Source organism: Schistocerca nitens, chromosome 3 (genome assembly GCF_023898315.1).
Source record: "Schistocerca nitens isolate TAMUIC-IGC-003100 chromosome 3, iqSchNite1.1, whole genome shotgun sequence".
NCBI lineage: Eukaryota > Metazoa > Arthropoda > Insecta > Orthoptera > Acrididae > Schistocerca > Schistocerca nitens.
The window spans coordinates 573,691,960-573,708,936 of record NC_064616.1 but is presented as its reverse complement, the minus strand read 5'-3'; the positions used below and the strand labels follow the sequence as shown (position 1 = coordinate 573,708,936).

Below are 16,977 nucleotides of genomic sequence, written 5' to 3'. Positions count from 1 at the left end.
ATTAAGAGATTTAACAATGGTATATTTCAATCTACTCATAAAAATTCCATTTCCAAGTGTTGCATTACACAGGTCACGGAAGGATATTACGAGTACTTACAAGTTAGAACAACTCTTCAGGATTCTGTTTCAAATTTCATCACCACCACAGGAGCTACTGATTCTTAGAACTTTTCTAATTTGATTAATTTCAGTGAAGGACATTGGTGCTACTCCTAACTGCTAAAAGTTTTGTGTAAAAATGAACCATTTAATCGTATTTTTGATGCTACATTTAGAAAGTCACTGCGAAAAAATATTCACAACTTGCAAAATATCAGTCACAACATTGTCACTTAGTTTACCTGTTACTGTATCTTCCACACTCACTAGTTGTCCTGTCACTTGTTTTACAGTAACCCATGCTCTTAATCTTATTATCTGCTTTATTAATTTCTGCATGATACACTCATTTCTGGACTTAACTGCCATTTCTTAAAATATAACAGTAATTTTTGTAGAATGCAAATAATTTCATAACTTGACTTGTTTTGGTCTTATTGAATACATTTAATTTTACAGTAGCGTCTCTTTCCATATACACTACCCAATGAAAAGTATCTGGACACCTCTGTGTAATGTGGAATTGACCACTAGATGCACAAGATGTGGACCCACCAGTATAAAATGAAGTAAGGAACATTGTGTTGCTAGCAGAGAAGCAGTTACAGCAGAATGAGTTGGCCACAAGAGCCCAGCAACTTCAAATGTGGACTAGTCATTGGATGTTACCTGAATCACAAATCTATCATGGATATTTCAGCCCATCTAAAACTGTCCATGTTGACTGTTGGTGATGTGACTGAAGTGTAAATGCAGAACTACCACAACTAAACCAAGACCAGGAAGACCTCTTGTATTGGTGGACAGGGACCCTTGAGCACTGTGGAGGATGGTTGAAAAAAAAATTGCGTTAAATCAGCAGATGTTATCACTCATGACCTCCACAGAGCTACTAGCAGATCATATACCACAATGAATGTGCATAGGGAGTTAAAATAATGAGGTAAAATAGTAAGCACAGTCAATGCTATGTGACATTAGAAATGGTGTAAAGAGAGAGACTACTGGTCAGTGGACGACTAGAAACAGTTCAGAGATGACAATCGTTCGTATCAGAATGATCAGTCACTACCATAATGCACTATCTGTGAGGCAGTGCTAGTGGAAAATAACATTCCTGCAATGGACTGGCTTGCCCAGAGTCCCTATCTGAATCTAATGGAACACATTTGGAATACGTTTGAACATCAACTTCATTTATGACCCCAACATCAATACCTTCTCTGGTTTCAGCCCTTGAGGAAGAACAGGCTGCCATTCCCCCACAGATATTCACTGAAGACTTCATAAGCTACAGCTCCATAGGAGAGCCTCATCTGTTACTTTATTCACATCCCTGCTGCAATTGCCCCAACGAAACACCAACCAACAGTCCTGACACGTTTCTCCCACACTGACTATTCACAGGAGTCAGTCATCAAACCTACCACTAATTAGCTAAGCCACAGCTACAAACATCATCACTGCCAATGCTGCCACCATGCATTTACAATTTGCAGTGGCTGCCTCTGCTAAGGAACCCCTGATGTAAGACCCTGTACCACCCACCTGATATTATGACATCCTGACAACACTGCAGTACAGCTTGTGATGATTGGCTTTGAGTGGACTGTTCTGGGCAGTTTTCTCCACATTACCGCTACCTCATTGGTTTGACTGGTGTGAAGAAACATGACTCCAGCTCGTGCAATATTGCTGTCCAATCAACGCCAGCAGTGTGGATCATAGTGTATTGGTGGGTGAGTGTTGCCAGTACTTGCAACCAGTGCTTTCCCTCTCTGTATCCTTAATAACCGGTAGTTACTAGATGTAGTTGGGTGAGAAATTTACCACATAAGAGATGCTTCATCATATTCTGAATCAGGTTGCACAGTTGTGTGAAAATGACTTTAGTTTGACTCACGAACAGATACGTTGAGGACATCCAGAAGAATGGAATCCCCATCACCACTTCATCTATCTGCCCTACTATTGTCCTTTGCTATGTCTGCTTTGATCAGACTGATTTATGTGTCACTGTATGAGAATTAAGGCCAAATGGCTACCAAGAGAGAGAATGTAGAGAACAGCAAAGGCTGACATGTGCTAGACCACACAGCAACATGCATGTATGAAACAAATGCTTAAGTGCTGGAACCACTGGGAAGTGCTTCTGGTAAACACAGCCACTGGTCAGCAGTGTGCAATGTCACTTACAAACTTTTGTGTAACCAATATAATAGTGAAGTAGAAAGGGAAATGTTTATTCGAAACAAGGTGCACAAGTGTCAGTTGTTAGTCACTTGTTCTTTAGGTCTGGTAGTATGGGTCTGCCTTTCTGTACTTTAAGCAGAGTAGAAGGAAATGTTGCCATAAGCACAGTAGGAGGAAATGTTGTAAGCTCAGTGGGGTCAGGCCATCACAACTCCCAGTTCTGGATGAAAGTACCTCCTCGAGTAGGCAGCAATTACGATACTATCCTTTGTTTAGATTTCCTAGCTTTGGATTTTGAGATAATCTACTTAAAGTAGCACATTATAGAGCTTGATGTGGTTTCAATCCTCATGGAGTCACAGCAGAAGATAACAAACTGATTTGATATTCATTGGACTGTTGCCTGTAAACACGTGCCACGTCAGTGCTCTTGGAAGAGAGCTGTAGTGGTGATGTTGTTGTTCCCGGGTAGTGACTTGCGATGATGGAAAAAACTGAGATTAGAGCAGTGATTATGTACTTCTTAAAGAAAGGTATGAAAGCAAAGGACATTCATGCCGATTTCCAGAATACACTGGGGGACTCTGCTTCTTCATATTCAACTGTTGCCAAGTGGACAAATGAATTTAAATTTGGTCAGGAGTGCTTAGATGATGAGCCGTGCAGTGGTCATCCAAGATGTGTCACTATTCCAGAAATCATTGCAAAAGTGCACAAAATGGTCATGGAGGATCGCTGATTGAAAATGTGTGAAATTGCTCATGGTTGCCAGATGGCATCTAAAAGGGTATATCACATTTTAACTGAAGAACTACAAATGAAAAAATTATCTGCAAGATGGGTGCCGCCATCAAGACAATGCGCACCCGCACACATGCCATCATCATGGCAAAATTACAGGAACTAAGGTATGAAGTGTTGCCACACCTGCCTTATTCACCTGATAAAGCTCCATCAGACTTCCATCAGTATTAAAAAGGTATTAGAGATGACAGACAATTTTCTCCTGTCCTCATTCTCACTCTGGGTGGGATATTTTCACTAGGAATTTGTTAGTCTTTCTGTTTCATTTTCTATTATTCAGTACGTAATTTCTTAGAAATATCACTCTGAACAGATCAGTTGCCTTTCTCCAACAACACTTCAGCAACTTCCTAGCAAACTGATCCTGACCGACCGTCCACATTCTGTCCCATTTAATAACATACAAAATTTATTATGCTTAATGGATCTTTGTTTCTGCCACTTGCCCTTCTCTCCATAGCTAACCAAGTAGGTAGCTTTATCTCTGAGAGACTAATACTACACATCAATTTTTTCATACCAGTAGTTCTGTCAGCCTAATCATATTCATAGTTTTGGCATCTAGCAATCTGATTAGCGTTCGACATATCACACTTTTTTGGAAACATTTTAGTGTGTAACATAACTGACTTTCCGGTTTCTGTTAACATCACTGAAAATCCTATTAAGAATTTCTGAGAAGTTGTTCCATCGGCCTCTTCATAAACTGTGGAACATGCTACTACAACTTTTAGTAAGCAGCTAATACAATGTCTTGTAATAGCGTGGAAATATATCACAATCAAAGTCACCACTGTACAATTTTACAGGAGAAGAAGTCACAGGATAACAGAATTTTTCTGAACTACTGAAGGGGTAAGTTCGACTTTCCCATGGCACAAGAGGCCCAACTTCATTTCAGAAGAATAAACAATACCTGTTCCCACAGTATAGCCCATGTTGCTGATACCTTGGGAGGCAAGAACATTTTCTAGAGCTGGATCTCAGGGTCCTTCTGAGATGCTCTCAGATGATAGCTTTCACATAATATACCATGAGACTTGCATATTGCATAGCAGGACAAACTGGAAAATATTTTTAACAATTTCAAGTGTTTTAAAATTCCTGCTGCACAATTTAAATCATTTAGTTTCCCCATGTTCAGAGAGTGCTGATTTTGCAGCTGTATGTTCTATTAATGAAAATCTGCTCCAGTTGCTACTAAGAACTTTTAAGTCCATGATCAGTTTCTGCTTTTATATCAGGCCATTTTAACTGCTGTACAAAAGCATTTGTATTTCTCTACAGAACAAAATCCCACAAAATGGACAGATTTAAATGCCAAAACCATTCACTGACTTCATAAAGTTCTTATTGGTGGGTGGAGCTACTTTGCAGTCATTAATTTAAATAAATTCATTTACTCTCTACACATTCCTATGGTCTTGCAACTTCACACTACTTATGTTACCAAACAGAAAATTTTTTTGTAAAAAGAATGGTATGTTGGGCTCCTCATAAGCAGTCAAGCAAAGTAAATCTAGCTGCAAATGGGTCAACAGAAAATTTATTTTTGCCTTTATTAGCCACAAAATATCGTCAACATTGCCAAAATTTTACCTAATGCCACATATTAATAAATTTTATTTTGCTTACCTTTCTTTCATGGTGTAATTCAAGCATAGCCTCTGCTTCAGCAATTGTGGCTGGCAGCTCTGACGAATCTATACGTTTAATCGTATCAGCAACCCACAGTTCAAGTTCATGCAAATCTGCATGAAATTTGTGTAATGTGTGAGCAGCAGATAATGCTTTCCGTCTCTGATGAGCAAGCTGCTGAAGAGCACGCCAGCTTTCTGCCAACTCGGCCAATTTTCCACGAATATCTGGATGTTTTTGCATCAAGCGGCGTGCTTCATGCTCATGATCCTATAATACAAACAAGAATTTACAACACTGCATAATTTACTTGACATTCACACTTAATTTATATTTTATTTTTCAGCTAAGATTCAGCTCCATGTGAATAACAGATTTTTCCAGTTTTACTGCAACATATGCACAGGTTGTGGCTTGTGGTGGCTAAATAGCAATAACAACCCTCCAAATTTTTTAGAATTTCAAAACTATTACCTTGAAAAGAGAGTTGCATGGTCTTTTGCATTTGGAATGATATAGTCGCAAGCCCACTGGCCTGTGGCTGTTACAACAATCAAATAAGGATAGAAAAAAAAAAAAACCTTCTGCATACTACGTGGTAGCAGATACACATGAATGACAAAGTCAAACAAAAAGTTTCGGATATAGAGGTTCCTTAAATAAGCATAAAAGAAGACCAGGCTTTAAGAAAAATGATTATTCAAGGATTAGGTAAGAAAGTCACCCAGGAGAATGTGCCAAAAGCAACATTGTAGCACATAACTAGCAAGCCAAATATGACATACTAACAACTCGTGATTTTTAAAATCTGAAGCTACAACTGTCAGAGACGCATGGTACTGTCACATTAATGTGAACATCACCTATGTTCAACATGCAATAACAACTCACAGACAGCAGGTGGTGGGTGGCAGCACCAGCACTGGAGGGTAAACAATGCATGTTGGGGGGTAGGGGATGTGGAAAACTGTGCAGTCACTGTTGTAATGCAGAAATGGAGCAACATATCTAATGTCCAAAAGGACATTATCATTGGCTTTCAGGCCCAGAGTGGAAACATTTCTGAAAAGCTAAGTTTGTAAACTGTTTTTGTGCTACTGTGTTTAAAGTCTACTGCGCATGGCAAAATGGCGCTACCCAAAACCAGTGCTGACGCAACTGTTGTGCACCACACACCATAGATGACAGAGGTGAATGATGGCTGAAGAGATGTGTGTGGGTGAATAGACGAGCAACTGACCACCCAGATGAACCAAGGGGTTACCAACAGTGTCTCATAAATGACCATTCAGGGAACACTGCTGCATATGGGCCTTCACAGCAGGCACGTGGTCCATGCAACCAAGCTGACTGCTGTTCATCAGCAATGATGGCTGGAATTTGCACACCAGAACTGCAAATGGACTTCCAATGAGACTTCATCTTTACATATGACTCATGTTTAATGCTCCATCAGACAGATGAACAGTGGGGAGCATGGTGTGAAGTGTCTGAAAGCAAACACCCCGCAACAATTGTCAGAAGGGTCCAGGCTGAAGGAGTGTTTTTGTAGCATTCCCTACAGTTGGAGGGATTCCCTTCGCGAAGAACAGGATGTTAAACTGGTATTATCTCTTTAGAATGATTATGAAGAACTAATGGGGGAAAGGAAATTGTGCTGTCCTTGTTCTCTTAAAAATCAACATAGCATATTAAAAAGTGAGGAAAATATTATAGGCACAGCTACCAGTCATGAATAGAACAAAAGTATTAATTAAGACATTGCAGGAACACTTAATTTATACCCAAATGAATCATCAATATTCAGAATACAGTTGCTAAGATAGTGTATCTAAGGCAGCATATCATTCCTCTTCTCCATTCTTAGCCAGGACACCGATACCAACTCTCCAGACCAATAGCAAACACTATGCAGAACAGTTACACAAAACAATGTGGATATTAATTAATAGTATATAATGAATACATGAATGTACTAAGCATAATCAGCATCTAGTGGTAGAGATATCAGTGTTGTAACATAGTGTTTAATTTAGTGCTAAAATAATCCTTTTGCTCATAAAATTTTGCTACCAATGGGAATCATTGTGAAACTGTGCATAAAAGCTACTAATCAAAAGGAGCAACATATTATTCTAGCAGAGCATCCAGAAAAAAATACTCCACTAAAATTGAGAACGGAATGCTTAAAAGCAACTGAAGCAAAAATTATTCACAACTGTTACTTGAATATCTGCAACAATTGCCAGAAACTGTATCTTACATACACTATGTGATCAAAAGTATCCCCACACCTGGCTGAAAATGACTTACAAGTTCTTGGCACCCTCTATCGCTAATGCTGGAATTAAATATGGTGTTGGTCCACCCTTAGCCTTGATGACTCTCGCAGGCATAAGTTCAATCAGGTGCTGGAAGGTTTCTTGGGGAATGACAGACCATTCTTCATGGAGTGCTGCACTGAGGAGAGGTATCGTTGTTGGTCGGTGAGACCTGGCACGAAGTTGGCGTTCCTAAACATCCCAAAGGTGCTCTGTAGGATTCAGGTCAGGACTGTGTGCAGGCCAGTCCATTACAGGGATGTTACTGTTGTGTAACCACTCCTCCACAGGCCTTACATTATGAACAGGTGCTCAATCGGGTTGAAAGATGCAATTGCCATCCCCAAATTGCTCTTAAACAGTGGGAAGCAAGAAGGTGCTTAAAACATCAATGTAGGCCTGTGCTGTGGTAGTGCCACACAAAACAACAAGCGGTGCAAGCCCCCTCCATGAAAAACATGGCCACACCATAAAACTACTGCCTCCGAATTTTATTGTTGGCACTACACATGCTGGCAGATAACATTCACCGGGCATTCACCATATGCACACCCTGCCATTGGATTGCCAAATTGTGTATTGTGATTTGTCATTCCACACAATGTTTTTCCACTGTTCAATCATCCAATGTTTACGCTCCTTACACCAAGCGATGTGTCATTTGGCATTTACCGGTGTGATGTGTGGCTTATGAGCAGCTGCTCAACCATGAAATCCAAGTTTTCTCACCTACTGCCTAACTATCATAGTACTTGCAGTGGGTCCAGATGCAGTTTGGAATTCCTGGGTGATGGTCTGGATAAATGTCTGCCTATTATACATTATGACACTCTTCAACTGTCGGCGGTCTCTGTCAATCAACAGACGAGGTGTGCTCATATGCTTTTGTGCTGTACATGTCCCATCACATTTCCACTTTATTATCACATTGGAAACAGTGGACGAAGGGATGTTTAGGAGTGTGGAAATCTTGCATACAGATATATGACACAAGTGACACCCAATCACCTGACCACGTTCAATGTCCCAAGTTCCATGGAGTGCCCCATTCTGCTCTTTCATGATGAGCCTCTTTCATGATGTCTAATGACTACTAAGGTTGCTGATATGGAGTACCTGGCAGTAGGTGCCAGCACATTGCACCAAATATGAAAAACGTATGTTTTTGGGGGTGTCTGGATACTTTTGATCAAATAGTGTATAAATAATAGTTCATCATCATTTATGGAACTATATTACTTTACACAATATTAATGGCCTTTGAGTAACACATTGGGTACAAAATTTAGCACGTACCTTCAGCTTGTCTTCAATAGCAATCATATCCCTTTCAAGTTCTTCGTGTTTCCTCTGCAACTGCTCTACAGCTGATAGATCACGTCCTACATCCTCTGAGCTCATTGCAACTGCCTTTTCTGCAACTCTCTGACTTGTATCATCCACATCACGATTGAATGCATGTACTTCCAGAGCTCCAGCTAATTTTTCCCTATATTTGCTCAAAGAACCCTGTAGAGCACGCCATCTGAGGCAAGGAAGAAGTTCCCCATTATGATCATACTTTTACTTGCTACTTCAAATCCAATAAATTAATTCCAGTGAGAATATTATATTTCTTTTATTCCTATATGCCAAAATGGCAGTAGTATTTTATACAATATCTGTATCAAGCTAGGTAATTGCTACATTATAAAAGAGATAAATGATATGTTATAAAATGTTTGTAAATAGTGTGATGACCAAAAAATCCCTAATTTTAGCTGAAAATCTTACTTGCTGTTCAAGTCATCTCGGCGCTGGTGTACACTACGGGTATCACTACGACCTTGCCTAATCAACTTTTCTGCCAGAACATTGATCGACTTCATACGAGAGTCATCAACTCGCATATCTGAATCAACATCATCCAGTTTACGTTGAAGCTCCAAGCAGTGCTCATAGTCACGGCCAGTGTCACCAGCTTGAACCATCATTTCCTACAGATGTAACAAAAGAAGGAGAAGAAACATAAATGAACCAAGAAGACAAAATGCATTGTAAACAACAAAGAGAAAATACAGAGACAGAAAATATACAAAGGTTTAGCATTAGACACCAAATATTTTGGTTTTCATTTCTTTGTGTTTCCTCTCCATTGCACAATCATCATCCTGTTTTGAGACACTTAGTTCTCAATGTTCTCTTTCCCATTTCTCTTTTCTTGGTCACATGTTCTACTGAATACTTACATCTGGCAACTTCACACAGGTAATAAGAAAATATGGCATCCACATATGCATACACCAATATACACGGAGAGTGAGTGTGTGTGTGTGTGTGTGTGTGTGTGTGTGTGTGTGTGTGTGTGTGTGTGTGTGTGCGCACGCGCGTGCATGCCCCACCCGCTCTTTTTAGTGTCAGTAACTTTGAAGAAAATTTTCATAATTATTATAAGTGCAAGAAATTCCTTCCAATTTAGTACCAGTCAGAGCAAAATTTGTTAATAAAATTGTAAGACTGTTGTGAATATGACCACTAATGGAGTTTCCCCACAATCACTGAAAACCTCGATAACAATTGCTTTTCACAAAGAAGAAGACAAGCACAAAACTAACAACTTTTGACCAATCTCTCTCCTCCAAATTGTGTCCAGTTTAATTAATAGTCTGCACCTGCACTCCTACTGAATGGCAACTGCAACATACCCATGTCTGCACAGATGTCTACACGCCAGCACAACAGTAACAGTTCTGGGTAGTGGTATAAAGCAGCTTGTTATTACCAGGAAATCAGGATGCTACTACTGCAGGCACTATTCTTGACACATGCCAGCATTCCAAGTCATGATAGAGGGCACAGCCATTGTAGGACTATATCTCTTCACATGTAACATACTCGGAAATAATTCGTGCTGTATACCTCAATCTTGGTAGTATTTAGCCCAGCACGTGGCCTCCAAGAAGCCATTCATCAACAGGAACTGCATCACGCAGTTGCATCAAATGCTCCACAGTTACTCAATTGGAGTAACTCTCGGCCAACACTGATCTCTGCTGATCTGACAATTCCTCCTCTCAGTGGAGACTGATTCATTGATATAGGCCTTTAACTCCACCTCACTGTTAGGGCTCCATCGCACAAGTTCAATGGAGTTATCAGCTTGGCGATATCTCCTCTAGTAACTCCCTAGGTAGTTACATTCTAAGTGGTATGTCTTCCTGTAACCCTCACAGTCTGCACAGTTGCCTGATAGTGTTATTTCTTCCTGCAACAGTACACTCAGCAAATGTGATGTTACTTCTAGTCTACTTGACTGATGTTTTATCTGTATGTACCAAATCCAAACATAACAGATTGGATACAAGGATAGTTTTGACCCATCTGCTGCCCCCTCCAGTTCTGCCAATGCTAATTCCTGTTGCTTCCCCACGGTGCAGCATGACAGGCATTTCCCAAGGACGACAATGCTTTGGGCAGTGGACTGGTGATGAGGGTACAACTCTTCCTGTCAATGTCCATTTCTGTCATTAGCAACACCATTTCACATTTTGCAACATCCCTTTCTGTCATTGGTGACACAGTTCTCGATATTGTTATGTCCATTGTCATTGGTAACAGCTAAAGTTACCAATTTCTTTGCACTGTTACCCATCTCTTTAACAGATAGGCAACAATTATCTCAATCTCATGACATACCAGGTTTAGTGACAACATGCTACATTTTTGCCCTCAGTCAAGCTCGAAGTTGTTTCTACTTGCTGATTAGGTCTGCCAACTTTGCCAATATGGCTCTAGTGCCCAACCTTTTTAGTTTCTATCCTGTCATTAGCATGAGGCTTTCCTTTTTGCCTTTGATTCCATCTCTCATTTTCTGCCCTGGACTTAATGTGACCTGTATTACATCATGTCTTTTCTGTATGGTCTTCTTGCCTGATAATCTGGCCTTTTTCCAACTTCTGGGTGAGAGGACTATAGTATGTACCAGCAGCATTGAGCCATATCTGGCGCCCAATCACCATGCTCCTCCACCATCTGATGCTGCTTCCTGCTGCATCTGCATGTTGCAGCCACAGCAGGCCTTCTTCTGAGGATGGCCTTGCTTAAGATGTCTGTTCCCCATGGGACTCCAGTTCCATTCCACTGCAGTGAACCTCATCTGTTGCCTGGCCTCCCACCCTCCTCCATCCACACCTGACGATGCTGCAACAGTCAGTCTGTCCATTTGATGGGGTGAGGCAGTGATGGGTGACATCCTTCTTGAGGGCACTGATAACTGTCTGGCAGCACCACGACTGGCCCCATGTAACCACCCTATCTGTGTGTCTAGGGTCTTCTGGGCTCGAAGGAGCAACCACCTTCAGTGTGCCACTCCCCCTCCTGCCAGCCTCCTTGGCTCAATGCAACCCTCCATTCACCATTCTTTACCCAAGGCCTACATTTTCTTTCCATGATCTTATGCAAAATCCAGTGGCAAGCACTCAACATACCAATCCTTCAAGTGCTCTGCCTCTTCCTGCAGTGCTTCTTTCTACACTGGATTCTCTGGCAGTTTTGTGCTCAATGGATTCTTCCACTGCTCTGTCCTTTTCCATTTCCATGTTCTTTCCTTGCCACTCTATACCAACAGTCCTGATGCAGTTACCTATCTTTAATCTGTTTATTGTTTCAGTCATGCCATTCTTGCACCACCCACACTGTTCGCCATTGCAACTGTGACATCTGCATGGCAACATCTCTCATCCTTGGGTGACAGCTCTGGGGTCTGGACTGCGCTGGTTAATTGCTATCCAGCCATAAGTAGTCACATACATGACCCAGGCAAGGCACTGCTCCCATTGGGGTCACCTATCAATGCTGCTCCTTTCACAATCTGGTGGGCTCCACCGTCTCTCTCCCTTGGGAGTGATTGAGTACAGGCTCTGCGGCAACAACTCGATGGCTTTGACATATTTTTCTCCAAAGGGGAATGGACTGAGTGAGGTGGTGCTGTGGGTAGCACACTGGACCTGCATTCAGGAGGATGACAGTTCAAACCCATGTCCGGCCATCCTGATTTAGGTTTTCCACGATTTCCCTTAATCGCTTCAGGCACATGCTGTGATGGTTCCATTCACAGGGCATAACCAATTTCCTTGCCCATCCTTCCCCAATCCTCTGGGACCAATAATCTCACCATTTGGATCTTCCAGCTGCTTGCAAGGTGGCTCTACCACCTTTCTTACAAGGAATATGAGATGCAGTGTCCACACCTATAACACGACCAGACAGCAACCATTGCACAGTCACATCTCATGGGTGGTCTAGCCTCAGGTAACATCCACATTCTACCAAGACCTGCAAACCAGTTCAGTAATAACAGTTACGGGTAACAAGCCAGCACAACAACAACAATAACAACACAACTTGCTATCGCCAGGAACTCTGGACACTACCACTGTAGGCACTATTCTTGTCACCTAACAGTGTTCCAAACATCAACAGGAGGTGCTATTTCCCTCTAAAAGTCATGTTCCTGGAAATAGCCCACACTCTGCATTGGGAGTACTTAGGCTGGCGCACAGCCTCTAAGAAGTTAGTCAACGTCGGGACTTAATGCCAGGCTACTATACAGACTGTTCCACCATTCCTCATTCAGAATAACTTCCAACCAGTGTGACCTCTGCTGATCTGATGAATCCTGCTCTTGGTCAAGATAGAAGATATATTTGATTTGGTGCTTCTTCAAAAGCCAACCAATTTGAGAGAGATACCATCAACATAGGTGAGAAAATCATTCTCATCCATTTCTTAGTTCCTTCTGACTGTCACACTATTTAACCCAAGTGAGTGAAAATAGTTCTCATAGTCCCTATACTCTGCATGAATGGGCATTTCAGGCCAACTACCATTTAAATTGATTTCCAGCAGAGGCTGAGGATGATAAACATCTGTCTAAAAGAAAGATTGAGTTTCTACAATAATTTCTCTCTTTCAGAAGGCAAAACATTTCTGTAAAGTAGTCTAATTATCTATTACAAGTTGCATGTTCTAACATATAACACTCCTTATCACTGAAAATATACTGTACATCAATACAGTAATTCAATAAATGAATAAATACTGTTATACTGTTCAAATGTTATACACCAAATTCAAACCCAGAAACAAAATTTATTCCTGTGCTTCAGATACTTCATTAAATATATTACCTTGTCTCTTATCCAAGACTCAATCTTTTCCACTTGGTTGTTGAACTCCAAAATATCTTGGGCTTCTTCCAACCCTTGACCATGATTATTTGAGTCTTTCAAAAGCTGACGCCACGCTGCGAGCAGATGTTCAAGCTGGGAACGAATTTCACGTGATGCTTCGTGTTTCTTCGCAAGCAGCATTTCACCTGATTGTAAGAAAAGCTGTTATGTATTTCTAACTCACATCATAGTTGTTATTCATTGTAATTAACTATGAACATGTGGAACTTTTTTCTTGAACAGCAAATGGCAAAATTCTGAGTCATCTATTACAAAGAGGCTTTCAAAACCACTCTGTTGCATCATAACCGCAAAACACAATGATGCTGATGGGCAAATATTTATTTATTTGCTGCCAAAGCAAACAATTTACTTCTGGCAGTAGCTCAAGCACAATATCTTGCTGTGTTATGTTAATTTGAGTTCTTTCCAATTTGGTAAATAGAGACAGCTCACTTCTATTACGTACAGCAATAAACATAGATTATGAACAAGTTTCTCTACCAGACAGAAACACTGTGTCACCAGTAACAACTTTGAACTTTCACTTCCTGAAGAGATATTCTTTAAATATAAAAACATCTTTGAAACTGCTAAGGGTAGATAACAACTGTGATTCCACAATGTCCTGAAAGACAATGCATATTTCATGTAAAAACTCTCTTTTGTCTGCAATAGGTAATTTAAGAGCAAGAAAGAGTCATTAATTACATCTTGGTGAGGGTTAAGGGAAACAGCAATTTAGACAGACATTCATGCCATTCAGCTGTTAGCATTATGAGGGAATTTCAAAATAAAAGTTACACATTATTATGGCACACCAAGTAATTTTTATTTAATGCTGCAGTACACTTCTCAGATACATTACAATATTTTTCAATACAGACCCCAAGTCTCTATAAACAACTGTCTGAACATTCTTTCAATCATTCAATTCCTTAACAAAATACATCCGCTCCTTGGTTATGGAGCCATGCAATGACCATTATGTGAATGTCCTCATCATTCAATAATCTATCCCCCCCCAGGAACGTCTTGGTAAAAAGATGGAAACCACTTGATGCAAGATCTTCCTTCAGGATCATCATCGCCCACATCTGTGCAGCCTTCATCACAATGTTGCATCATTTCACCATGACTGGATGCAACATTGCATTTGGTCCCTACACCACCAGAATTTCGTAGTGAATCTTTGTGAAATTTAGACAGTTTTCCCATAAGACTTGTACTGTCCCAGATACTTCAATTTCTGAGTACACTTCCAGTTGCCCCACAACTTCAGTCTCACACTGTGATGCACCTGCTATTCACACTGTTTCCAGAATTTATGTCTGCAGGAAATCCAGAACATGTACTCAGATGTGCCACTCTTGTTGCACAATGGTTTTGCCATGAGATCATGTGTGTAATTTACTTTCTGAAGTCACTGTGTGTGTGATTATAAATAAAAAAGGGTTGCTCACCAACCCATACTGCAGACAGCATGCAAAGTCAAAGTTTGTTACGGTTTTGATTAAATGGGTTGTGGTTCAGAGGAGCATAGGAAAAGTGCTAAACATCAATGTTGACTTGAGTTTCTTGGTAGCATGTGAGCATCATGGGAAACAGCACATTTATTCCTGTCTGTGAGATTCAGAAGCACCTAGGCTTTAGCCAATACTGCAGCAAGCATATCTCGCAAGAGATTTATCACTTTCCAAACTTGTAACTAAACTGTTTGGTGGTTGTTTGGTTTTTTTGTTGGTGTTAAAGCATTAGACATTGAGGTCACAAGACCCTAGATCAAGAGGTAATTTATCTGGAGTTAGCGACATCCACCACAAATTTGATCAAATTAGAGTATGCAGGAGTGATAAAAATGAGGCCTTGAAAGCAATATTGATGCCACAGCTGAGATATAATTTAAAGAGAAGTGAAAGTAGTTTGGTCAGACGAGTACATAGGTCAGAGCAGATGAGGCTCATCTATGTCAGGAGAGTTTTGAGTAGCACCTCCCCACCAACCCAATTAAAGGCAAAGACAGTTAGAGTGTAAAGAATGCCTTCTAGCCAAGAGATGCATATTAAAAAATAGAGAAGGATAAAAAAGTAATGGGCATCAGGCAGACCAACAATAATAAAACAAGGTGAGAGAAATAATCAGGTCAGTATAGATGTGTGGGGCCATGTGTGTGTCACCTAGGACTGTGCATGTGACAGAGGCAATCTCTCCCACAGCCATCCCTACCCCAGTCCATTACAGTCAAAGCATTAAAGAGGGAAACAGCATCCCTTATTCATCACTGTGATCAGCTGGCTGGCAAATGAGGTAGGATAGTGGGTCCCCCAGATCCAGCACGTAATGGGAGATGTCCCCACCCCTTAAGAAGTTTAAAATGTTATATCTGAGAATAAATACCACTTTCACAGAGAAAAGAGAGAACCAGTTTCACTAACAACAAGATGTATGTCAGTACCAGAGGCAAAGAAAGTGAACACCATACTTTGCATCGAAAGCCAGGATGAGGGGCATTAAATCAGGATCTAATGACTGTAAGCCTTTACAACCACAACAGGGAGGTGGTTTATTACATAAAACGAAACTATGGGTTAATCTGGTATGATCAATGAGGAGGGCATATAGGACAATGGATTCATTCCAGGAGGAGTTTCATTTAGCAGTGGTCTCCTTCATAGTGCAGAGGTTATCAAAGGAAGCAGTAGCCCTCCAGATGTTGTTCCACCTTTGAGTGAGGAGAGGTCTTATTTTCACCTGCAAAGGCATACCTGGGATCATCAGAATGAATATTGGGCATGTAATTGCTTCTCTAGACAAACTGTCTAGCAGTTCATTCCCTGGGATATCCACATGACTTAAGAGATCCATGTAAAGACAACTAAGCAGGCAGTGTGACTCAGGTCAAAGATAAAGACATGAATGACAGATATCATGAGGTGACAAGACAACATCAGTCAATAACCTGGAGACTGCTTGTCGTGTCACTACACATTAAAACATGACTGAGGAAGAACTGTTTAGTAAAAATATAGGGCTCTATTAACGGCTATCAACTCTGCCACAAAAATCATTACACATTCCTAGTAACAATTGTTATTCCTGATTTGTGGGAGATTTAAAGGCATATCCATTCCCATCCATGGTTTTAAAGCCATCACTGTAGATGATGGTAGTTCCCTGATATTCCAGAAGGTCTGAGAGGAACAGACACTGGAAGTCCATGGGAATGAATGAAACTTTAGGTCCTTCTAATAGATCATCCTAATTCATGGTCTGGGTATTAAACAAGGATGTGTGTGTGTGCAGGAAATCACAGGGAATACATTCAAAGGATGTTAGGTCAGATCCTGGAAGAGGGCCTCTTGGTACATTTCAATGGTAATCCCACACAAGGGAAGACCCCAACCTCAGCAAGGAATACTCTGGTCTGTGGCACTAGTCTTGAAGGAAACAAAATCCAAGTGACGGGGACCCAAATAGAGTTTTGCATCATGATGGGCCATGGTGTGATGACAGAAATGCATGATTTGAGTTTATGTAGCAGGCAATTGGAAGATGAAGCAATTCAGGTGGTACCTTGGAGCTGGTGTTCAGTCAAAGCTTTATACTGGGAGCTACACTAAATACAAATGTTGTCGACATACAGTGCAGTGGTAGTGGTCCAACATATGTCATCAGCTCATTGATGACAATTAGGTAGAGTAGAACACATT

The 16,977-nt window shown here is 40.8% G+C and overlaps 1 protein-coding gene across 1 annotated transcript in view; it reads right to left on the bottom strand.

Moving 5' to 3' along the window:
• LOC126248484 (spectrin beta chain, non-erythrocytic 1) overlaps positions 1 to 16,977 on the bottom strand; it is a 294,125-nt gene that overhangs the window by 71,019 nt on the left and 206,129 nt on the right. The window contains exons 41-44 of the mRNA XM_049949503.1: positions 13,226 to 13,413; positions 8,832 to 9,034; positions 8,355 to 8,583; positions 4,735 to 5,007 (exon numbers count right to left, since the gene is read on the bottom strand). Coding sequence (XP_049805460.1) covers positions 4,735 to 5,007; positions 8,355 to 8,583; positions 8,832 to 9,034; positions 13,226 to 13,413 — 893 coding nt within the window. The remainder of the gene's footprint in view (positions 1 to 4,734; positions 5,008 to 8,354; positions 8,584 to 8,831; positions 9,035 to 13,225; positions 13,414 to 16,977) is intronic.